This window comes from Schistocerca gregaria, chromosome 2 (assembly GCF_023897955.1).
Source record: "Schistocerca gregaria isolate iqSchGreg1 chromosome 2, iqSchGreg1.2, whole genome shotgun sequence".
NCBI lineage: Eukaryota > Metazoa > Arthropoda > Insecta > Orthoptera > Acrididae > Schistocerca > Schistocerca gregaria.
This window is the reverse complement of record NC_064921.1, coordinates 865565890-865591482: the sequence shown is the minus strand read 5'-3', so window position 1 is coordinate 865591482 and position 25593 is coordinate 865565890. Positions and strand designations below refer to the sequence as shown.

General features: G+C 38.0%; 1 protein-coding gene across 2 annotated transcripts in view; it reads right to left on the bottom strand.

Moving 5' to 3' along the window:
- Window positions 1-601: 601 nt before the first annotated feature.
- The window catches only part of LOC126335243 (NAD(P) transhydrogenase, mitochondrial-like), a 219289-nt gene continuing 194297 nt past the window's right edge, over window positions 602-25593 (bottom strand). For both annotated transcript variants that reach the window (XM_049998282.1, XM_049998283.1), the window contains exons 13-19: window positions 24737-24874; window positions 19974-20194; window positions 18096-18247; window positions 17012-17171; window positions 16797-16901; window positions 6060-6271; window positions 602-1385 (exon numbers count right to left, since the gene is read on the bottom strand). In XM_049998282.1, the coding sequence (XP_049854239.1) occupies window positions 1233-1385; window positions 6060-6271; window positions 16797-16901; window positions 17012-17171; window positions 18096-18247; window positions 19974-20194; window positions 24737-24874 (1141 nt within the window). In that variant the 3' untranslated portion in view covers window positions 602-1232. The remainder of the gene's footprint in view (window positions 1386-6059; window positions 6272-16796; window positions 16902-17011; window positions 17172-18095; window positions 18248-19973; window positions 20195-24736; window positions 24875-25593) is intronic.

The following is a 25593-nucleotide window of genomic DNA, read 5'->3' as shown; positions in this document are numbered from 1 at the left end:
GTCCAAAAAGTACTACAATGTTTTGTTACATTTGAAATCAAAGCATTTACATTTGACTACAGTATTAATAATCAAAAAGAATAAATACTTTTTGTGTGTTTTGAAAGCTGCTGTTCTGGATAAACTTACACAAAGAGACTACATTTCATTAATTTTTCCCCTAAATGTATCATGAAGGTGTATTCAAAGAAAATAAAGGAACTGTACATCTGAGTGGCTGTAGTGAACTAAAAAGTTGATTCCCATTTCAGCAAAATGGTAACTGAATTTTCAGCATATGGAGTGAGTTATAAATAAATGTAGTATTTACTTATGAACAAGAATATTTCTTTTATCTTCACGTTCTATATATCTTTATCAAACTGTTTCTCTCAAACAAAATTCAACTCTCTTTAAGTCGCAATGTGAACAGTAGTAGATCTCAGAATAAAATATCACCACAAATCTAAACACACTGTTAAATAGCCAAAGAAGCCTTCATTATAAAGTTGTTTTATTGATTTCTTTGACACCTTTTACTCTAATTATGGAGAAGTCAGGATTTCTTTGTCTGCATTTATAAAGGCCACAAGGAATATTTCAAAAGAGTGAAAAAACACAGTTCTTGAAATCTTCAATTTTAATTTTCCATTTGCATAATGAGTATTGTCCTCCTTTCCAATGTAGCAACAAGAGTGGACACATGGACAGACAACATGTTACAAGTACACTGTAAAATACTGCTCTGATCTACATTATACAAAATTATGGCAATAAATAAAGAATCAATATTTTACACTGTATAGTGTCATATTCTTCCACACATCACTGTTGTGCAAATGATTTTTATCGAACAGAAAACCTACTTTCCTTTTCACAATCCTATATAGTGTTCCAGTATCTTATTCTTTGATCACATAGTCCAATGTGTTTATATGCAGTGACAATTAATAATACAAACATATGATTGACAATGTAAAAAAAAAAACAGAACCTAAAATTCATCCTCATGTAAAGTGTTCTACCCAAATTTTATTTGTACCTATTTCAACCAAATGCAGTTCTTTCATAATGTCAATATGTTCAAAAATACTTTTCACTTGGAGAACGATCATTAAATATCACAAAATAGTAAGACCCTCAAATACAAGGGATGGAATATGAAGAATATGCAGGTACAGATTGTTGGCACAATGTTGTAACCACATGATACCCACAGTTCACTTCTGCCGGATTTATTGTTCTGGAGTACCCTAGCTCTTCTCATACTCCTCTTTTAATTTGGTAAGAAGAGCATCACACATCTTTTTTGCATCTCCAAGCAACATTGATGTGTTTGGATTGTAGAAAATGGGGTTGTCGACGGCAGCATACCCCACACCAAGTGATCGCTTCATGACAACAACCTACAACAGTAATCATACAATAGAAATATTTTCTTCAAACACTTTTATAAATACAGTCAAACTTCCGTAAAAAGACTGCCAGTAGAATGATAAACCCTGGTACAGCAATAATTTTGCATAGCCCTGGCTTATTTCCTTCATGTATGATGTTAATTACCCTCATTACAATGATTAAGTAATTTTTGCAACAACCTACTACAATGAAGACAAAGTTTCGTGGATCTTACTATTTTCTGCTTTTTAGAATGTGACCATAATGGTATATATCATTTGTTCACTCTCTGGGCAAATAGAGTCACAGAGCTCCATATCTCAAGCAGTGTTAACTGTATTGGTCAGTACATTGTTGAGCTTGAGTTGCAGTCAGAAGTGTTTGTTAGGCTCAAACACAATTTATTTCCTTTATTTTTGTAACCTATGAAATGTTTTTAAGTTAAGTAAATACACCTTGGAGTTGGCTAATAAGATATAGACTTAGGCTGAAACTTTAACAGATAAGATTAGAGACAAAAATGGAGGTTTTCGAAGACATCAATAACAGACTGAAACAGGTCGACATGGTGAGGAAGTACATACTTGCAAATCAACGTTTTCTAGGGGCAAGTTTAACCCTTCAAGAACAAGAATGAAGACAGCTGCTGCTGACGATGATGTGGACAGTGCTACACTGCAGTGGTTTAATGAGACATGTTTGTAGAGCATACCAATTGATATGTCAAAAATCCTCCAATTTTGCTAAGTTGCTTGACAGTTCTAATTTTAAAGCAAGTAACAGATGGTTGTAGAGATTTAAGGAGAGACATGGTATAGTTTTCTAAGTTATTTCCAGCAAAGAAAAACTGGCACGTTTAGGTGGTGCAGAAAGTTGGTGTAAAAACACAAGTGCAAACTGGTAAAAAAAATACAGTCCTGAAAACATATGCAGCGCAGATGAAATGAGATTTTTACCAAATGATGCCAGAAAAAACAACTGCCTTTAGAGGAGAAAAATGTAAGGGAGGAAAGCAGTCTAAAGTACATCTAATGGTTCTTCTCTGCATCAATGTGTCAGGGACACAGAAATCAACACCAGTGGTGATCGGGTAATCAACAAATCCCTGATGCTTACAAAATGTAAGAAGCTTACCGAATAAGAGGACATACATTTTATTTTACCTTCCCTTAGTTTGGAAGATGATTCAGTATCTTCAGCTACAATGTATGAGCATGCACAGAGAGCAAATACAGTACAGTACTCTGTCAAATTAATTTTATATTCATTATTCTAAATAGCATTTCTTTTATTCCAGTCAATTGCAAGACAAATTGACAAGTATGGATGATACCTGCTCTCTTTAGCAAATGGCTGATTTTGCTTGATAAAGAATGGCAAGGAAAAATAATAAAATTGCATATCTGATGGATAATTACAGTGGCCACAACAGAATACCAGTGTTGAAGGATATAGATCTAAGCTACTTCTCCCTAAACTGTACTTTGTCCCTTAGGCCACTAGACATGGGCATAATTAAAAACTGCAAGACAAAATACCATTCACATATAGTCCAACATGCAACTGCAAACATTGAAAGGAAGGTGGGCATTCTCTACAGTTTCAACAAGAAGTAGGCTTGTGACATGACTGCTAGTTCCTGAAACAGTGTAGAGCCGAATGTGATTGTGAACTGCTGGAACAAAGCAGGTATATCCAAAAGCAAAGCTGTTGGTGAGAATGTTGTGGCAGACAGAAAAATGCAAGATGATGTTCAAAGTGATCTTGAGATGTATTCAGCAGTAACTGATAAAACCATGACATATCAGCAGTTGAATGCGTCAGTGGATGACAAGATATCTGTGTTTGAAGCATACACTGATAAATCGATCATCAAAGAGTTAAAGTGTAATTTGCCTGCTGAAGATTCTGATAATGACAGTGATGTGATAAGTGCATATCCTTCCACCTCTGATAGAGCTAGTAAATCAGTTGGAAACTACGCTCCTGGAAATTGAAATAAGAACACCGTGAATTCATTGTCCCAGGAAGGGGAAACTTTATTGACACATTCCTGGGGTCAGATACATCACATGATCACACTGCCAGAACCACAGGCACATAGACACATGCAACAGAGCATGCACAATGTCGGCACTAGTACAGTGTATATCCACCTTTCGCAGCAATGCAGGCTGCTATTCTCCCATGGAGACGATCATAGAGATGCTGGATGTAGTCCTGTGGAACGGCTTGCCATGCCATTTCCACCTGGTGCCTCAGTTGGACCAGTTTTCGTGCTGGACGTGCAGACCGCGTGAGACGACGCTTCATCCAGTCCCAAACATGCTCAATGGGGGACAGATCCGGAGATCTTGCTGGCCAGGGTAGTTGACTTACACCTTCTAGAGCACGTTGGGTGGCACGGGATACATGCGGACGTGCATTGTCCTGTTGGAACAGCAAGTTCCCTTGCCGGTCTAGGAATGGTAGAACGATGGGTTCGATGACGGTTTGGATGTACCGTGCACTATTCAGTGTCCCTTCGACGATCACCAGAGGTGTACGGCCAGTGTAGGAGATCGCTCCCCACACCATGATGCCGGGTGTTGACCCTGTGTGCCTCGGTCGTATGCAGTCCTGATTGTGGCGCTCACCTGCACAGCGCCAAACACGCATACGACCATCATTGGCACCAAGGCAGAAGCGACTCTCATCGCTGAAGACGACACGTCTCCATTCGTCCCTCCATTCACGCCTGTCGCGACACCACTGGAGGCGGGCTGCACGATGTTGGGGCGTGAGCGGAAGACGGCCTAACGGTGTGCAGGACCGTAGCCCAGCTTCATGGAGACGGTTGCGAATGGTCCTCGCCGATACCCCAGGAGCAACAGTGTCCCTAATTTGCTGGGAAGTGGCGGTGCGGTCCCCTACGGCACTGCGTAGGATCCTACGGTCTTGGCGTGCATCCGTGCGTCGCTGCGGTCCGGTCCCAGGTCGACGGGCACGTGCACCTTCCGCCGACCACTGGCGACAACATCGATGTACTGTGGAGACCTCACGCCCCACGTGTTGAGCAATTCGGCGGTACGTCCACCCGGCCTCCCGCATGCCCACTATACGCCCTCGCTCAAAGTCCGTCAACTGCACATACGGTTCACGTCCACGCTGTCGCGGCATGCTACCAGTGTTAAAGACTGCGATGGAGCTCCGTATGCCACGGCAAACTGGCTGACACTGACGGCGGCGGTGCACAAATGCTGCGCAGCTAGCGCCATTCAACGGCCAACACCGCGGTTCCTGGTGTGTCCGCTGTGCCGTGCGTGTGATCATTGCTTGTACAGCCCTCTCGCAGTGTCCGGAGCAAGTATGGTGGGTCTGACACACCGGTGTCAATGTGTTCTTTTTTCCATTTCCAGGAGTGTATTCATCAAATAGTACCTTAAATCCCCAGTGTTCCAGCCAAACAATTGATTTCATTAGAGGAAATAACAACAGTATTTACAAGAGAATCATAAAAAAAAAATTAAGGAAAATAAGGGAGTTTTTCTATACACAAGCGTAAGAAACTCTACCAATAAATGGAGTGAACAAAATGTGTTTGATTATTGTCTTTTAATGTTGTTTCTTGTCAAAAAAGTACTACAGTATTGTATATACTGACCTTTAAAGTATAGTACTCTAATAGTAATCCCTTAACAGAACTCATTATAACAATAACCCTGCTATAAATGAATACTGTTCTATCAAGGTTTGACTGTATATACAAAGGATTTTATAAAATGTCAATAATGCTGCATAGAACAGACATAAATTCAAAGATTTTTTCAGTGTTTCTGGTTCTCACTTTTTTTACTGCATATGCTTTTTTCATGATTGATGACAACACTTGACCATGATCATGAGAGAGGTTTGTCTTCTAATTACACAGTAGTTTCCACCATTATAACTTCTAGACAATTTATCAACAATTAACTATTTATTCAAAAGACTTGATGCTATTCAACTTCATTAATTAGTTGTTACCTTAAAATATTCTATCAACAGGCAAAATTAAACAATGGAAAAACCAAGATGGAACATAACAATAATAAGAAAAGAATAGCTGCTACTCACCATTTAGTGGAGACAATGAGTCGCAGATAGGCACAACAAGTTCTTTGTCGTAAACAGACCACACACACACACACACACACACACACACACACACACACACACACACAGACACACAGACCACACACACACACACACACACACACACACACAAATACTATAGTCTCTGGGCAACTGGGCAGCCTCAGCAGCCAGAGACGTTGGTCGTGTGAGTGAGTGAGTGTGTGTGTGTGTGTGTGTAATTCCACCGAGGACCTTGTTGGCCAAAAGTTCACTTTCCAACAGTCGTTTTGCTGTGCTATCTGCGACTTAGTATCTCCACTATGTGGTAAGTAACAACTATTCTTTTTGTAATATAGTGACTATCAACAGGGCAAGACAAAATAACTTGATTTATGTATAGCAATGCAGAAAAAACATTATGTATACTAATTTTGTAAAGTAATGGAGAAAAGCAAAATATGGTGACCACAATAACTTTTTTGACACATACATTCCCAGCTGAAACACAATACTGTAAATAAAAACAGCTTACACTTCATGTTAATGATTATTTCTTATTATTGTGCAAAATTCACTTGATAACCAACCTGATCAGCTTTCCACACTCTCAAGACAGGCATACCAGCTATTATAGAATTTGGATCATCTTCAGCTGCACTGTTTACGGTATCATTAGCACCAATGACAAGTACAAGATCAGTCTCAGGAAAATCATCATTGATCTCCTCCATCTCTAGTACGTCATCATATGGCACACCAGCCTCTGCCAAAAGCACATTTAACTGGCCTGGCATGCGACCTATTAACAAGGAAAGCACTTTTCAGTTTATAGGGCATTCTGTGCATACTGTGGAGTGAGCACTTATGCAGAAACCACAAATCATGCTGCTCTGCAATGTAAATATTAGCACTGAAATTGTGACACACAAAATACAATTAATTGTACACATTATAAGTAACAGAATCATTAGCTTCACTTCTAATCTTCCCAGATGTAAAACTTAACATACACATTCCCTGTTTACTAGAATATAATAGCAATAACAGTTTCAGAGGCACATCAGAACCATTAATGTAACATTGTAACAACCTTTCAGAGCCAAGTCTTCTTCCATCATGAAAGAGAAGTGGCTGCACCATAGTAAATTTCGGCTTCATCCCCTTACTATTTCTGCATATACACAGCAAGATGGAGTTACCACATCTGTCAGAAATCAATCCATACTTGCTGCCAATGCTGCTGCAAGCTGCTTTAAGGTGGATTCACACTTGACGGAACTTCACTGTCACATCAAGAGATTCTCCTCTGTAGTTCCAATTTGGCATTAACACATGCCATTAATTGAACGTCTTTGGCACGTTACGTCAGTATAAGTCAAGGTTTCTTGGAAAGAACGTTTCGACGGGCCATAGCGTAGCCTACTTGGTGAGCAACTATTACATTAAGTACATAATGTGAACTAATATGAAAGTATTCCCCGCTGACTGCTATTGCAAAAAGATCTTAATCTGTATTGGAAGACAATACTAAGTTAAAATATTTTATTTTATACACTGAAGGAATCCATTGCAAAGTAAATGATACGTAGCTTTCTAAATGTGCTTTACTCACAATTTTTCCAGTGGAATAGCAACAAGAAAAACCAGGAATAAAGCTGATGTGGCATACAGAAGTTTAAAATAATATACATAATAAATTAATGATGAACAGGAGGTAGCAGACATACATGTAAACATAGTTCAAGTATGCTAAATACGGCCCATCTAGCCATACCATAGGCAAACCATCAACTTCTGCCGAGGTGATATTGGACACCCAAATCTTGAATTTCTCTTTGTAATTTATATTTGTATCTTGCTTACCAGGTCAACAAAACTATTGTTTAGACATTCTGAAACGTATATAGAACAATGACTTCTCTTCTTCCAGCTCCTTGTAAAGAGTGTGGAACTCTCCTTAACAGTCTCAATCTTTCAACATTTTTCTAACCTAGACTCTCTGTTCCTCATCAAGTGCAACGGTAATCATTGCAAACTGCTTTAAACTAATTTTAGGCATTTCTTGATGATCTACCATGAATTATGAAATAGCGCCTCTGGCAAGTATTTTATGAACCCTGTAACATCATGACGTTCTTTCAACGTTGACATGACGTGTAGAGTGAATGCCCACTGACTGTTGACGAAAAACGTGACTGACGTTCCAGCAACCTTTGAGCAAGCACACTTGGGGGACTTCCTGTTGCACTACTGTTTCGTCTTTCCCATGACTAACTCATCAAAAGTTACACTTTTTTTCAAATGATGAGAGCACAAACCACTTTCACACTTTATACTTGTCGATTGCACTATAATAACCATTAAAAACGAGTCTACAGTCAGGAAACAGTTGCTCATCGTGTGCACTACCTAAAAAATCTAAGCAACTGGAGAGCAACATAAAATGGCTCCACAAAAAGTCTCGCAGGTGCACACTGTATAAAATGGCCAGTTGTATGGTATTTACACCCTAAAATATTCATTTTATGCTTTGAAAACTTCTATGAGAAAAATGTGTATTCCAACATGCCTTATTTTTCCAGTTCACAGTGGTCCAGGCAAGATTTACTTCCAATGTGTGAACAACTGAATAAACTACACTGAATTTTCTGACAGTTCATTTAACTTGTGTCCATAAAAAGTATCACACATTTACATGTGTTCGCAAAACTTTAACTCCAAATACAGTCACTAAATGTAATCACTCAGGTCTCTTAATTTAGTTATCTGCACAACTTATTATTTCTCCCTATTCCACAGCAGTGAAGTGTCTGTATTTTTAATATTATTGTGAGTGTCCTCCCCACATGAACTATGGACCTTGCCGTTGGTGGGGAGGCTTGCGTGCCACAACAATACAATAGCCGTAGGTGCAACCACAACGGAGGGGTATCTGTTGAGAGGCCAGACAAACGTGTGGTTTCTGAAGAGGGGCAGCAACCTGTTCAGTCGTTGCAGGGACAACAGTCTGGATGATTGACTGATCTGGCCTTGTAACACTAACCAAAACAGCCTTGCTGTTATGGTACTGCAAACGGCTGAAAGCAAGGGGAAACTACAGCCGTAATTTTTCCCGAGGGCATGCAGCTTTACTGTATGATTAAATGATGATGACGTCCTCTTGGGTAAAATATTCCGGAGGTAAAATAGTCCCCCATTCGAATCTCCGGGCGGGGACTACTCAAGATAACGTCGTTATCAGGAGAAAGAAAACTGGCATTCTATGGATCGGAGCGAGGAATGTCTGATCCCTTAATCAGGCAGGTAGGTTAGAAAATTTAAAAAGGGAAATGGGTAGCTTAAAGTTAGATAGAGTGAGAATTAGTGAAGTTCGGTGGCAGGAGGAACAAGACTTCTGGTCATGTGAATAAAGGGGTAATGCAGGAGTAGGTTTAATAAAGATTAAAAAAAATAGGACTGCGGGTAAGCTACTACAAACAGCATAATGAACGTATTATAGTGGCCAAAATAGATGCAAAGCCCATGCCTACTACAGTAGCCCACTAGCTCTGCAGATGACGAAGAAATTGAAGAAATGTATGATGAGATAAAAGAAATTATTCAGGTAGTGAAGGGAGACGAAAATTTAATAGTCATGTGTGACTGGAATTCGACAGTAGGAAAAGGGAGAGAAGGAAACATAGTGGGTGAATACGGATTGGGGCTAAGAAATGAAAGAGGAAGCCGTCTGGCAGAATTTTGCTCAGAGCATAACTTAATCATAGCTAATACTTGGTTCAAGAATCCTAAAAGAAGGTTGCATACATGGAAGAATCCTGGAGATAGTAAAAGGTTTCAGATATATTATATAATGGTAAGGCAGAGATTTAGGAACCAGGTTTTAAATTGTAGGACATTTCCAGGGGCAGATGTGGACTCCGACCACAATCTATGGGTTATGAACTGTAGATTAAAACTGAAGATACTGCAAAACGGTAGGAATTTAAGGAGATGGGACCTGGATAAACTGAGTAAACCAGAGGTTGTACAGAGATTGAGGGACAGCATAAGGGAACAATTGACAGGAATGGGGGAAAGAAATACAGTAGAAGACGAATGGGTAGCTCTGAGGGACGAAGTAGTGAAAGCAGTAGAGGATAAAGTAGGTAAAAAGACTAGGGCTAGTAGAAATCCTTGGGTAACAGAAGAAATATTGAATTTAATTGATGAAAGGAGAAAATATAAAAATGCAGTAAATGAAGCGGGCAAAAAGGAATACAAACGTCTCAAAAATGAGATCGACAGGAAGTACAACATGGCTAAGCAGGCATGGCTAAAGGACAAATGTAAGGATGTAGAGGCTTATCTCACTAGGGGTAAGATAGATACAGCCTACAGGAAAATTAAAGAGAGCTTTGGAGAAAAGATAGCCACTTGTATGAGTATCAAGAGCTCAGATTGAAACCCAGTTCTAAGCAAAGAGGGGAAAGCAGAAAGGTGGAAGGAGTATATAGAGGGTCTATACAAGGGCAATGTACTTGAGGACAATATTATGGAAATGGAAGAGGATGTAGATGAAGATGAAATGGGAGATAAGATACTGTGTAAAGAGTTTGACAGAGCAATGAAAGACCTGAGTTGAAACACGGCCCCGGGAGTAGACAACATTCCATTAGAACAACTGATGGCGTTGGGAGAGCCAGTCCTGACAAAACTCTACCATCTGGTGAGCAAGATGTACGAGACAGGCGAAATACCCTCAGACTTCAAGAAGAATATAATAATTCCAATCCCAAAGAAAGCAGGTGTTGACAGATGTGAAAATTACCAAACTATCAGTTTAATAAGTCACAGCTGCAAAATACTAACGTGAATTATTTACAGACGAGTGGAAAAACTGGTAGAAGCCGACCTCGAGGAAGATCAGTTTGGATTCCATAGGAATGTTGGAACACCTGAGGCAATCTTGACCCTACGACTTATCTTAGAAGAAAGATTAAGGAAAGGCAAACCTACACTTCTAGCATTTGTAGATTTAGAGAAAGCTTTTGACAATGTTGACTGGAATGCTCTCTTTCAAATTCTCAAGCTCAACATGTCGAGGAACATGAAAGGGAAGCAGTCGTTGGGAACGGAGTGAGACAGGGTTGTAGCCTCTCCCCGATGTTATTCAATCTGTATGTTGAGCAAGCAGTAAAGGAAACAAGAGAAAAATTTGGAGTACGTATTAAAATCCAGGGATAAGAAAAAAAAACTTTGACATTCGCCGATGACATTGTAATTCTGTCAGTGACAGCAAAGGACTTGGAAGAGCAGTTGAACGGAATGGACAGTGTCTTGAAAGGAGGACTGGGGAGGAGTTTGTGGCACAACTTGACTAGAAGAAGGGATCGGTTGATAGGACACGTTCTGAGGCATCAAGGGATCACAAATTTAGCATTGGAGGGCAGCGTGGAGGGTAAAAATCGTAGAGGGAGACCAAGAGATGAATACACAAAGCAGATTCAGAAGGATGTAGGTTGTAGGAGGTACTGGGAGATGAAGGAGCTTGCACAGCATAGATTAGCATGGAGAGCTGCATCAAACCAGTGTCAGGACTGAAGACCACAACAACAACAACAGCCTTTTCCTCACAGGTTACAACGTTCATCATTAATTTATCACTGTCAGCTTTTTTATCAAAAAAATTGTTCAAATGGCTCTGATCACTATAGGACTTAACATCTGAGGTCATCAGTCCCCTAGAACTTAGAACTACTTAAACCTAACTAACCTAAGGACATCACACACATACAATCCCAAGGCAGGATTCGAACCTGTGACCATAGCGGTCACACGGTTCCTGACTGAAGTGCCTAAAACAGCTCGGCCACTCCGGCCGGCTGGGTTTTTTATCCACCCTATTTTCAAGATAACTCCTTTTTTCATCTGGCATATCAAGTGATAACGTTTTACGCAGGGTCCACTTGATTGCTAACTCAGGACAACCACATGTGTGTTGGTTAATGCAGTCCATGTAATCAGTGCACAAGATTTTAAACTCAAATCACTATCACTTGTCAGATGCTGACTATCTCCTTTATTGTGGAGGAAGACAACTTCCCAAGAGTCACCAACTTCAGAACCAAGAACAGTTGAAATTTTGAAACTAAACTGACACTTCTTCCGAGGATGAAACAGCTTAGACGTTACCTTGTTTTGCAACATGTTTCGTTCAATGTGCCTTTTAGTTTGAACACCAGAGTGCAGCCTGTAACAATATGCCCACATTTCTTTTTGATTACCATAAACATTTAGAAAATACTGTCTGAATTCTGATGTATCAGGATCTTCATACAAGTACTTCAGGCTTGCTTCAAACTGTTCTAGTACTGACTTGCGGTCCCTTTCTTCCAAACATGTCTAGGTCTAGTTTTTAGGTTAAAAATAGCTGTGTGTTCCCTATAAAGAATGTTGGACTCTCTGATAGGGAATTAGGAAAGGAAGGTGATTCCAGGTTAGTTTAGCTTCATTTAGTTAGCTACATATTGCATAGATCATATGAATGATGAGTCAGTTCACATGATTACATTCATGAGCACATTATTATTTTTAGTCCTACTAATTCAACTACACAGAACTTTTTTTTAATGGCAACTAGTTTTTAAGTAGAAATTTGTCAATGGAATAGAAGGAGTTGTCCAGGAGAAATAATTTTAAATTATATTTAAAACTTGCTTTGCTACCTGTCAGACATTTTATGTTATTAGACAAATGAGCAAGAATTTTTGTTGCTGCATATTGAATTCCTGGCACTGACAGCTTTAACAATGGGTAACGAAGCTCATTTTTCTCCTGGAGTGTTGTAGGCATGTACATCACAGTTTTTCTCAAACTTTCATGGATTATTTATGATGAAGTTCATTACCAAATTTATGTATTGTGACAGTGTATTTAAAATATCTAGCTCCTTGAAGAGGTTCCTACATGACATGCATGGGTGAACACCACATATTATTCTTATTGGTTCTTTTTGTGCAATCAATATATTTCTTTATAGGTGACGAGTTACCCCAAAAAAATATTCCATATGACAGTCTTGAGTGGAAACAAATGTGTCAGGGGGCTCTACTTTTTTTTCCAAGATTAGCAATTATTTGAAGAACAAAAGTACCTGAACTCAACTGTTTGAGAGGCTTAGTAACATGGTTCTTCCAGTTCAAGTGTTCATCAGTATGTACACTCAAAAATTTGGAGCATTTGACCTGATTTATTGACTCCTGTTTATTTGTTACATCAATTGTCATGATGACTACCTAGAACTGAATTTAGTGTGTTTTTCCAAAATTTATGGAGAGTCCATTTTCAGAGAACCATTTAACAATGACTTCACTTGAAGATGATGGGCACAAAACTCAGAGAAACATTGCAACAAGACAATGCCACTCAGCTGATCACCCAAGAAGATTTCATCATTGAAATTGGTCCTACTTCCTATAGGTCACTTTTAATGCTATAGTCTAAGCTGATAGCCAGGCTGTTTCCTGCTCCTCCTATTAAAGTACTTTAGCCTCATCATAAAAATCTCTACTCAAGGCCACTATGTTCTCTGTCACCTGGCTAAGCTTGGCACTAGGTTTCATGATGCTTGTGACTTGGTATTCTTTGCCTAGCTTTTCCTGTAGCAGTTGGCCACATCTCTCCCATGACTGCTTCCTAGCAGCAAGACTTTTCCTTCTACATGACTTTTCTACAGACTTAGCCTAAAAAGTCATTCCTACAAGTCTGCTTTACCCTAATAAACTCAATAACTTGCCAAAGCTCTTCCCCTACTTCAGAAACAAGTTAAACTGATTGCTACTAATCAGAATTTGATTTCTGAGAATTTCTCCTTTTTCCTATTGCTGATCACCTTCTCCCAGCTCCCACAGTCTCTTTCCCCTTTGAACCTATCTAATTCAAAATATGCTGTTTCTAATTCTGCCTGGAGGGCACAAATCTTCAGTCCCTGTTCCACAATTTTCTTGCCTCGTTACATAATCTAGAACTCCAGAAAAGACCCTCATTTGACACTTCTTTAGCTTCCCCACTGCATCCTCCCCAGTGAAACACAAACCCACATTTCTCCCATACCAATTAACTTTGGCAACATCCACATGTGTCACACATGACACTACCCTTACAGTAAACTAAAAAGCACTACAACACACATAAATTGTAATGAAATACTAATCAGTAAAAACTTGTCTTTTGGTGAGTTGTTCAGCTAACTTCCAAGCATCAGGCAGATGCATAGCAACAAAATCAAAGTGCATTGAACAAAGATAGTATCAAACACTAGGCAAAAACTATAAAAGGGCGATATTTTCTAACACCACTCTTAAACTGATGCTGTCAGGATATTATTCAAAGGACTGTAATGGATCCAAAGCAACACATAATGATTATAAAGTGAGCAGAAGTTAACACTTGCTTGTAAACACACAACTGATTTTCCCTAAATGTACATTTTAAATCATGGAAGACACGAAATGTATGAAAACTCTAACAGGATATTTATAACAAAGACATTAAACAAAACACAATCCACAAGTTATGGAGAGCACTGCAGTGTATTCAAGACAACCCTTTAAGACTACTCCACCACTGTTGTTTATGTCCCAGCACTTCAGTGCATCCATCATCCACAGCTGCCAACTGCCAACTTAGAAGTGAATAACACCTGAAAGATTACCCCAGGATGACTGGGTGGAAGGGGAGGAGGATAATAGCTGTATGGAGGTTGGAACTGTTTTAAACAAGGCTGTTTGTGCAGTTGTGGTTGACTGTTGTCAGTGGGGAGTGTGGTGAAGAAATCATACACAGCTCTCCCATGCCATCTCCTTCTCTTACACCAGTAAACTTATTAATCAATGACCCACCAGCTCTCTTCAGATGATTCAGCATCACCCTGGCCTTGAAAAGCTCAACCACAATCTTCACCAGGGCTCTAACTACCTCCCCATTTCCTGAGACGATGGCTATCCTATCCAAAATACTACCAACATCGCCCAAAGCTTTGTTCCACCACCCACCCAACCTACAAAATATCCTTGTTCATCCCTGTTTCAGTTCTGCATCCCATGGGTCATTGCCTTGTGACCATCCTAGGTGTAAGACCTGTCCCATTTACCCAACCACCTCCTCTTACCGCATTCCAGTCAGTCATTTCCCACACTATAAAAGGCAAGAGCGGGTGTGAAAGCAGCATGAACAGCCAGTCCATACTATGGCTAACTACAAACTTGGCCTTCCAGTTGCCAAATGTGCTGAACATTGCAACACAAGTGACTAACAGCTGCTTTACTGCACTAGCCATTTGGATACTCCCTTCCAGCTCCAGTTTCTGTGAAATATGCAGATGGGATTTTTCTCTACGGCATATCCTGCACACTCACAATCTCCCTGGCCTAAACCTTTGTTGACCTGTTTCCCCACCTCAACCTACTTTTTCCCTTCTCTCTTCTGCCTACACCACTCCTTCCCCATTCAGGCCATGCACTGCCTTCTCCCACCACTCTTCTTTCCCTCCCCCTTGCCTTGTGTATCCATCCCCACCCCCTCCCCACTTCCATCTTTCCAGGCAACTGCCACCAATAAACAACAACCAGTCTCACAGTAGCTGCAGGAGTGTGCATTTGGATGTCTTTGATGTTGTGTGTGTGAAGATATGCACTTTTACCAATTAAAGTGCAAAAACTCAAGAGTCAGTATAAATACTGTCTTCTGTTGCATGATTGTATGTGACACACATCAGTCAGCCATAGGTGAGTGGTGCCTTTCCTTTATTTTACATATTATTCTATCCAGTAATTTCCATTGTCAGTGATGAATTAAAATAAAAATCCTTGAGAAGTCTATAGTTTTTAGTTAGAGCCCATTATCTGCTCAAGACATATGTTCGTACTCAATCACGCCATAAAACTTCAGGGTTAATTAAAGCTAATGGAAGTTATTTCAAAGAATAATGTAAGAAGAACATTAACTGATCACAACTTAATCAAGAACCCATCGTAAGAGAATTTATTGTGCCAACCCTATTACTTCTAACAAAAATGAAAATTTTCTTAACCAAATTTGATATTCATTTTCATATGATAATGTTTCCTAAGGAGAAAATCGCTCGCTCGATGAAGCTGAATAGAGTTTACCACTCTTGGCCAAAAATTAAAGCACTATGAATGTGGCCACTCTAAGAAAAATAATAAAATTTTATGTTGTCGCCAGTGTATTTACTCTAAAATGATGTTACTTGGTACAGCATCAAGATATATTTACATGAAATTGTTCCAAAGTATCATGTCTAAACCAAAACAATTTCTGCCACTTAATTCATAGTGTATTACGCTTGCAAAGCAATAAAATACAAAATATAATCTCTAAAATAATTGATTGATTCTACTTTGCCATTGAGGGTGGTGTTTTCTCTGAACACGAAACCCACGTAAAATGTCAGGTCTATATCCTGTATTCTTCCTGGGGTTGAAGCTCTTTTTTTCTGTATTTGCTTTAACAATACATATGTTTTTGGATAGGGTCTGCCTTTAGCATTTTTTTTTTTTTTTTTTTTTTTTTTTTTTTTTTTTTTTTTTTTACCCAAACATGTTTCACTGCAGTTGCAGCATCTTCAGTGGGCTTTTATTTTTCATCTGTTAAAGAGTGTTCCTTGCTGTTAGTATACATGTAGCTATTAGTTTTTAAATCGTAATTACAGATATTTGAAAAAAACACACATAAATGAATTCATAATTTACATGTTTTTTCAAATATGTACAATGTATACAAACAGCAAAGAACACTCTTTATCTTTAACAGATGAAAAATAAAAGCCTACTGAAGATGCTGCAACTGCAGAGAAACATGTTTGGGTTTAAAAAAAAATTATTGTTTTGCTAAAGGCAGACCCTATCCAAAAACATACATACTGTATTATTCTATTTACAGTGCCCATGAAATTTATGATTTTACCTCAATAATTCATAAATTATTCATCATAAACATATGAAACTTTACACATCAGGTCATTCTTGACCTCCACTATTGAAACACTTCATAAAATCAATAAGTTACAAATTATCTTATATTTATAAGTAAAACTGCAACAAATTATTAACAGTGTGTGATAGATCCGATATCAACTGAAAATAATGATGACACATGGAACTTGCCCCACCATATTGTGCTATGAAAACTGAAAATTAACCTATTTTTTGTTTCTGTGAACTGAAATGCAAGTATTACAATCACAAAGAACTAACACTTGTTCCCATTTTCTAAAGTTTGAAATTTGAGGATAAAATATAGCTTAACAGCTATCATTTACTTACCAGCCACAGGATGGATGCCAAACCTTACTTTCTTCCCTTTCTTCTTCAAAATTGACACCATCTCAGCCAATGGATATTGTGCCTTGGCCACACACAGACCATACCCTACAACAATAATTTTATCTCTCAGAAGGAAATTCATTGCCACATTACAATGTATATAAAACATACAGAAAATTGCTCTATGACTGTTACATCTTTTAAAGTCTATTTACCTGGTGTAATAATTATATTTTTCGCATTTTTGATCATGTCCACTGTACCGTCTACTGAAACCTCGCTATGTGTTCCTGTAATTTCTTTCGGTTTCCCAGATCCTGTTGATGATGTACCATATCCTCCAAGAATTACATTTGGTAGGGACCTGTTCATAGCCTGCAAAAAGGAAATTTCACTTTTTATCGCAAGTATTGTGATGATTTCATAAAAAAATGCATTTTCTTTGATATACATCTCTCAGTAACCAGGCACTACACAAAACAACTGAACTTTTCACTAATCAGAAAGCTGAGGTCTCTATTTGATGTGCATGTTTTGATTATTGATTGCTTTCTTATATTACTATGTCTGATATGCAACAAGGACTCTCAAATTGCTAAAAAAGAACTTCTATTAGAAATATTAAGAAGTAAGTTTACCCACAAGAATAAAAAATAATAATTACAGTGGTTTTGTATTAAAAAAGAAATTCACTTGAGAAAACTAGTAAATTATGAAAGAGAATTGCTGTCCAATACTTACTTTAAAAAGAGGCAACATTTCAGTACTGCCAATAAAACAAACAAAAAATTATGTACATTTCTCGTACCCTAGATCTCTGAATTAATTGTTCCTTACTCAGGCTGTAAAGAAGGGTAGTTTTGGAAAGACCAAAAGGAGGTCTGGTCACTCAGACCCCAAAAGTGAGGGACCTGATACTTGTAAGGACAAAGGGAGACAATGAAGTTTGAGCTGTGTCCCTCTTCACCCTCAGGACAGGTATGTATCTCTCATCCTGGCATCTGAGTGACATGGCCTTCCTTTTTTTCCCACCTACCATTCTTACTTTCCAGAGGAAGGAACTATTTTTTTCCAAAAGCTAAGTTAGTGTCTGTACTTTCCTGTTTGTCTACCAGCAGTAGTAAAATTTTGCTCCCTTAAAAAAAGCACTGATCAGAAATTCTGTCCCATAACTTTATAGTTCTCTCCAGTGAATTTTCCTTTTGACATACTGGAGTAGTCTGATTCACAGATACCAAAGAAACGATGGTGTGTTACTAAGTGTCCATTAAATAATTATAAGCAGACTGAAAATCATACCTTGCACATAATGTATGAAAGAATTGCACCTGAGGAGCCGATAAGAGCACCTACAATTGTCATGAGATTGTTATTAAGCATGAAGCCCTCAGCACACAATGCCCAGCCTGAATAGCTGTTGAGAACAGTGATGACAACAGGCATGTCTGCACCTGTTTGTAGGTAAAGTCAATGGAAAAAAGTAAGTAACATTTTATGTAATCTCAAATAATTGACACATTTATCCCTCCAAAGGAAAAAATAGAAATAATTTAAAAATTCATACACTTACAATCTACATACTGAAATGTTATAGTTTATTATTAGAGAAATTAGTGAAAATCAATTTTATAAAAAGTTATTAATTATAGAAAGGGCAAATTTCACCATTACTGACAAGAGAAACAATTCTTGAATATTATGTACAATTTTCAGTAGCACTTTCTGATAGTATGTCAGGTACAAATACCATGAACAACATCTCTGCAGACAAAAATTGCGATCCCAGAAATAAGTTGCTATTGGATGAGAAAGAAAATACTCTACTTTGACTGACAGATCTTGTACATTATGCTTCATGTCCAAATCAAAATAAGAGACATCTGGCAGACAACAGTTTCAGTACCTCAACAATTAGTCACAAGAAGAGCATTTTCCCTTTGGAAAGCACTGTGCTACAGACATCTTCAGTACACATTTTCAACTTACCAGTGTGCAGTGAAATTGTTGGTCATTCTGGGAGCAGCTCAATAAGTTCTACTATATTAAATCCAAAAATGGGAAACATTTAAAGAGGCTGGTTATGGGCAATCAAAACACAATTTGAAAGACCTTGAATGTTTAGTTGTAAGCAGTTGGTTAAGTATTAAAAATGCAGTTTAGGAACTGAGAAAGGCAAAGAAGACAAATAAAATGTATGTAAAGCTTTTGATAGATTTTTTCCCTTTCCATTGACTTTTTTGTTTAATCTTTCTTTCATCCTATATTTTACTTTGACAAAGACACTGCAATTCCTAAGATTTGTGGTTCTGAAACTGTTCTGTGTTATGGAGCAGAACTACGTAGTTTAAATATTAACCTCAAAAGAAGACTAATAACTGTGGAAATGGATTATTTATGAAGGGGTGCCAGAATCTTTTTAAGAACCGAAGTAACATACTAATGAATTACGTGCTAGAATGCGGCAAATGACAAAGTGGTCGATAACACTGAAAGAGAATTGCTGAAGTGATATGGAATATTTTTAAAGTGCCACACTGGTGGCCAAAGAAAAGTTTTGAATGGAAACCACCTGGCAGAAGTAAACATAGCAAACCATGTCACACTTGCAAAGACAACATCATTGAAATAATGAAGCATTACGGTGTACACGAAGAGGATGCCCTAAATAGAGAGGCTTGGCAGAAGATAACAGGAATATGAAAAAAGATTTTAATTAGTTGATCTTTGTAATCCTGTAAAAATAATAATAATAATAATAATCACGCAAACTGTGAAATTTTTCTGACACAGAATGTGATCTTAACACTGTTTGGATAACTTTTCATCTTGTAATACTGCCATAATATGGCCTATATCAATGAATGTCTATTAATGATGATGACAACAGCTCCATAATTACAGAAAAATAACAAACATGACTGAATTCACAAAAGTAAAGGTACTTAAAAACAACATTCAGTGTCAGAACAGTAAGCAAAAATCAGAAAACACATAAACATACACATTAGATTTTGAAATGTTTAATATTATTTGGAAACCAATATCATACACAAAAAAGAAACTAAATAGAAGCAGTAGCTACTTTTTGGCCCAAAGTATGCAGTACTGAAGCATCTGCTCTGATAATTTGAATGTTATACTTAAATGAAATAAATAAAGGCATTTGTCTGTACCCACCTCCAATTGCTGCTGTAAGCGTGACCCCCATGGTAGAAGACAGAGCAGTGGTTGCACCCAGCATTGCAAGGCCTGTGCTCATCGAAGGATCTGCAAAATACATTGCCATGGCCCCTAGATTGGCAGCTAGAAGACCAGAGTTCAGAGCATGCCTTCCTGGCAATAGTAGTGGTGCTGAATTCAGCAAGCCTTGAAGTTTGCCGTAAGCAACTAGCGATCCTCTGAAAAGAAAACAGTTTTCCCTTCCATAGTCTGAAATAAATGCAACTTTCAGAAGTTTTCTTCTTTATAAAAACCATGGTGATAAGACATGAATGCAGAATTTACATGAAAGTAAGTGGTACAATAGTTTTATACAAAGTAGAAGAGCAAACACTAAACCTAGATGTTACACGCTTACTCAAAATCAAAGAATGCTTGCTCATTATACCCTTAAATATAATAATGTTGCTATTTCAGGATTTTTTGAATGAGATTTCTTCCCCAGTGAAAGTAAGAAAAATGGAACAACGAAAACAGATCTTTGTGATGTCCACTTTTCACATTTGACCAGCATGATTCCTACATCTATATTTGGTAACTAGGCACTTCAACTTATTCCTCTATGTGGACCTCCCCTCTCATCCCCCCCCCCCCCCCAATCACACACATGTGCGTGCACACACGTGGAGATTATAGCAACAATAAAAAATAGTGACCCAAAATTAAGTCTAATTCTTTTGAATGTGTTTTAACTATAATTACAGGGAGCTTTAATTGGAGTGATTTCTGGTGTGTCAGTGCAACTGAGAACTACTGTGAAGAATGAACTAAATGACAACAGTGACACTCTGTGGTTAAAATTGTATGAAGTGGATGGTTAACCGAGATTGGTTCAGTGGTTAACAAGTGCGACACTTACTTGGAAGGACATTTGTGCAGAATATATATCAATCCTTCTGGATTAGATTAGCAGTTCTCTGCAATAGTCCCTTTAATCTTGTGTTTGCAAGATACAATTTTCATCTTTATGATTCCCCCTCGCCTACCGCTCTCTCTCTCTCTCTCTCTCTCTCTCTCTCTCTCTCTCTCTCTCTCTCTCTCACACACACACACACACACACACACACACACACACACACACACACACACACACACACACACACAGGGCATGAATTTCATCTCTGTTGATGTATGGTCATGGTATAACAAAGAGCAAAGATACATTGACCTAACACTGATTCTTTAAGATGTTTACTTATTGTAGCTTTGTAAAAAATAAAATGACCATTAAGGTTCATCTCCATTCTATAGTGTTGTCACTTCCATTGGAACAGTGTATGCTGTTCCATGGAGCAGTTCACTTCTCTGACCCAGGAAATGATCACATGGAGTGACTGCCCAACCAGCAGGTATCCCAAACATTTAACAAAACTCCCATTGTTGTTCCACCTTTGAGACAACCAGTGTCCATCGGGACCAGTGTCCATGTACAAACGACACAACTTCCAAACAGTTTACAATTCTAAATGAATTACTGAATGGCCTCAGTTGCCTGAGGCAGCAGTAATGTGTGTGAGAGTTGTGTGTGTGTGTGTGTGTGTGTAGCAACTTTCCTTTTCATAATACTATTAAATAACAATAAATACATTTACACAGTTGGCCATCATTTTCTGCCAAGCAAATGTTGGGTAGCACATTGCTTTACAAAGTGATATGTTAACCACGCAATACATAAGAGCAAAACAAAATGAATGCATTGAAATCCACATCCATATTCTACAAACCACTATGATGCATATATAAGAGGGAACTTTCCATTCTGTGCCTGCAGTAAATAGTCAAATCTTGACTTTGTGGTCGAAATATGAGTGATATGTAGTGAAATGCAGTATATTCCCAGAGTCTTCACTTAGTATTGGTTGCTGAAACTTTGGAAATAGGTTTTTCAGAGTAGTTGGTGTGTATCTTCAAGTGACGCCAGTTTAGGATTTCCAGCATTTCAGAGGGACTCTCTCATGAGTCAAATAAACCTTTCATCATTGGCGATGCCATTCTTTGTATACAGTCAACATCCCTTGTTAGTCCTAGCTGGTATGCACCCCACAGACTTGAGTCATACTCTATTTTGGCCATATAAGTGTTTTATACTGGCTATATATTTTCCCAACATCCAACCAATAAACCTATGTTAGCCATCTGCCTTACCTACAATTGAACCTAATTAATTCATTTCATTTCGTATCTCCAAAAATTGAAAAGTGAGAAATACTGCACCCACCTGCTTGCCTTTATCATGGCTTTCAAGGCATCATGTTAGAAAAATATGAGATGCATTTTAGTTAAAAAAGTAAATAAAGCTGTAAGCCATAAAGCCAAGAATCTCCCTTCTGAAATTATTGAACTAAGGGAGAAAATGAAAGATTGCTATATACTTTTTAGAGATACTAAACTTCAATATTTCTCAACAAAATATAAACTGCTCAGAAAAACACACAGAGAGTCCTTGAATAACCTAAAAGCAGAGAAATATACCTCTGAAATAAGAAACTCTAGCTGTATCAGTAAAACTGCCTGAAAAATAATGCATAAAGAAAGTGGGAAACAGAATTCCTATCAACACAGCAACATAACATTAAAAGAAAATGGTGAAGAAATAAATGACGCAAAAGAAGTGTGAGAAATTTATACAAAAGTTCAGTAAAGATGGTACAAATGAAGTTCATGTCAAGCCACAAAATTTTAGTCTTGGAAAATCTAGCCAGTCCTTTTATATCCATGGCATTACTGAGAGGGACGTCCTAGCAATCATATCAGCACTTCGACCAAAAATGTCTTGTGGCTGGGATGACATTTCACCTAAACTGCTAAAGGAACGCAGGAATGAATTAGTAAAACCCCTGACTCACTTGATAAATACCTCCCTCAGAAATGGAGTATTCCCTGCCCTTTTGAAAATCACTGAAATTATACCAGTGCATAAAAAGGGATTAAAACTGACACTGAAAACTACAGGCCAATAACATTAACCTCAGAACTAGGCAAACTGTTAGAGAGAGTAATACTAAATCAAGTTGAGTCATATTTCACCAAACAAAATCTGTTAAACAACCTACAACATGGATTTAGAAAAGGGAGACCTACTACAACAGCAGTATCATCTTTTATACATGAAATATTAAATAAGCTGGACAAAAGTGACAAGGTAATAGGCACTTTCCTAGATATGAGTAAAGCCTTTGATACTGTGAATCATACCATTCTTCTGTGTAAGCTAGAAGAGTATGGGTTGCTAGCCCTGAAACTACTTACCTCCTATTTGAAAGACAGGAAATAGTGTGTAAAGCAAACTTATCAAAATAATGAGCAGCTCCTAACAACCAAATCAAACTTCAGGTCACTTCAATGTGGCGTGCCTCAAGGAAGCATACTAGGGCCTTCTCTGTTCCTTGTATATGTAAATAACTTATTTGAACCCCAAAATTGCATGGTTGTGAGCTATGCTGATGACATATCCTTCATCAGCTGTGGCGGTGATATGCAGTCTGCAGCTAACAGTACCGAGATCAGTTTCAATACTCTGTTCGCATACCTTACAGCAAACAAGCTTCTTGTAAATAAAGACAAAACAATAATAATGAAGTTCATCCACAGTTACAATGCTGCCATAACTGATACTGTATTTACATCCCCATTGGGGATTTTTGGGCAATATCTGCAAGAAAATCTGTAAAAATTATCTACTGAAATGGGTCTCAGCCTTCTTGGACAATGATACCTTACGGCAAATATATTTTGGGTTAGTTCATCCACACCTTCAGTATGGTATTGAGATATGGGGTGGGGAATCAGCAGTTCATATAGATAGACTTTTTAGATTACAAAAAAAGGCAGTAAGAATGGTAGCCAAGGTAAAGAAGATAGAGCCTTGTAGAGAAAATATAAAATTCTTACAGTGTACTCCATGTATATACTGCAGACAGTCATGTTCGTGAAACAAAATCCTGAATTTAATATGAGAAACAGTAATGTACACAACTATGATACGCGGGGAAGGGAAATTTTCATAGAATTGTGACCAATAAAAAGGCAACGGACCACAGCCCACACAGAATGGGAGCAATTTTCTACAATGCACTACCCTGTGAAGTCAAGAAAGTAAATCTAAATATATCTAAAGAGTAGACTGAAGCAATTATTAATAGAGAAGTGTTGTTACTCTATAGAGGACTTTAAGTTGTAGTGTATATAGACAATGTCTCCAATCTATCAGTGGTATGAAAGAATGTAATTATACACTGTGTTATGTGTACTGTACTATTATAAATATAAGCTAAATTGTGTTACACTATAGAGGAATCTACCTTTAGTGCCCTTTTGAAAAATAATGTGTACAGACATGTGTCTGATCCATATGTTGTTATGAAAGAATGTAAATATTTTACTGTAAATGTGTAATGTAATCTAAATTTTCCTGACAATGTCCGAAAACTTTGTTATATGGACAGAAAATAAATAAATAAATTTTGTATGACCAATGTTTTCTGTACCCTTGCTGCTCAGCATGAAGGAGGTCATTCCATTCAAGTAATGACATTACATTTCAGCTCAGATTATTAAAATGAGTTACCTGCAGCAATAATTTCAATTAAATCCTAGGATGTATTTTAATTTATTTTATAAAATAATATGTAACAAATTAATATGTCAGAGTTTCAATTGATCTAAAACAGGAAACACAGAAAGCTGTAGTTTATGATACTTACAAACAATTTCATACTTACGTGAAGGTGACACCACCAATATAAGTGCCAAGAAATATTGCAGTCTTCACGACATTAGCTGCTGGGTCAATTCCAAAAGTTGGGAAATCATGAATGTAGGTAGCAAAACATGTAAGCACAGCTGCCAGACCCACAAGGCTGAAAGAAATGAATGTTATTTTACCAAAATATATTCTGCTTGATTTGACATTAAGATATCACCCCAAAGACTTATTTAATACACACAACCACAAATTTTACAGGATGTCCCAGGAGGAATGGTCAATATTCGGTGATTTGACAGGAATGCTCATCTGAAGAAAACATCATCATATGGACATATACCCTATTCTGAATGGTTTCAGATATATAACACATTGAATATACACTTTTTTGGTGTGTGTGTGTGTGTGTGAGAGGGGGGGGGGGGGGTGCACATACATGTCATACAAACCCAACATGTTTGACATTTTACGCTAACCCAACCAACCTAGCTGCTTTCAACATCTTTGGTCAGGATGTATTTCCGACAATATACTAGCCCATGAACAGGCTGTTGTCCATGGTGTGTTGTGACTGAAGTAAGGAGAGGAACTGAGAATGAATCAGAGAGAAGCATCAATTAACAGTGTTTGTACATGCACAGGCTAAAATGCCGCTCATCTACACTAGTGAAGAACATGCACATTTGTTGTATGCTTATGGCCTCTGCCATGGTGGTGTTGCTGCAGCTGTCTAATACCATCAGCACTTTTTGACACATTAAGTTCTTAATAATAAAATGTCTCCACAGTATCCTTTCTTTCAGGAGTGCTAGATCTGCAAGGTTCGCAGGAGAGCTTCTGTACAGTTTGGAAGGTAGGAGACACGATACTGGG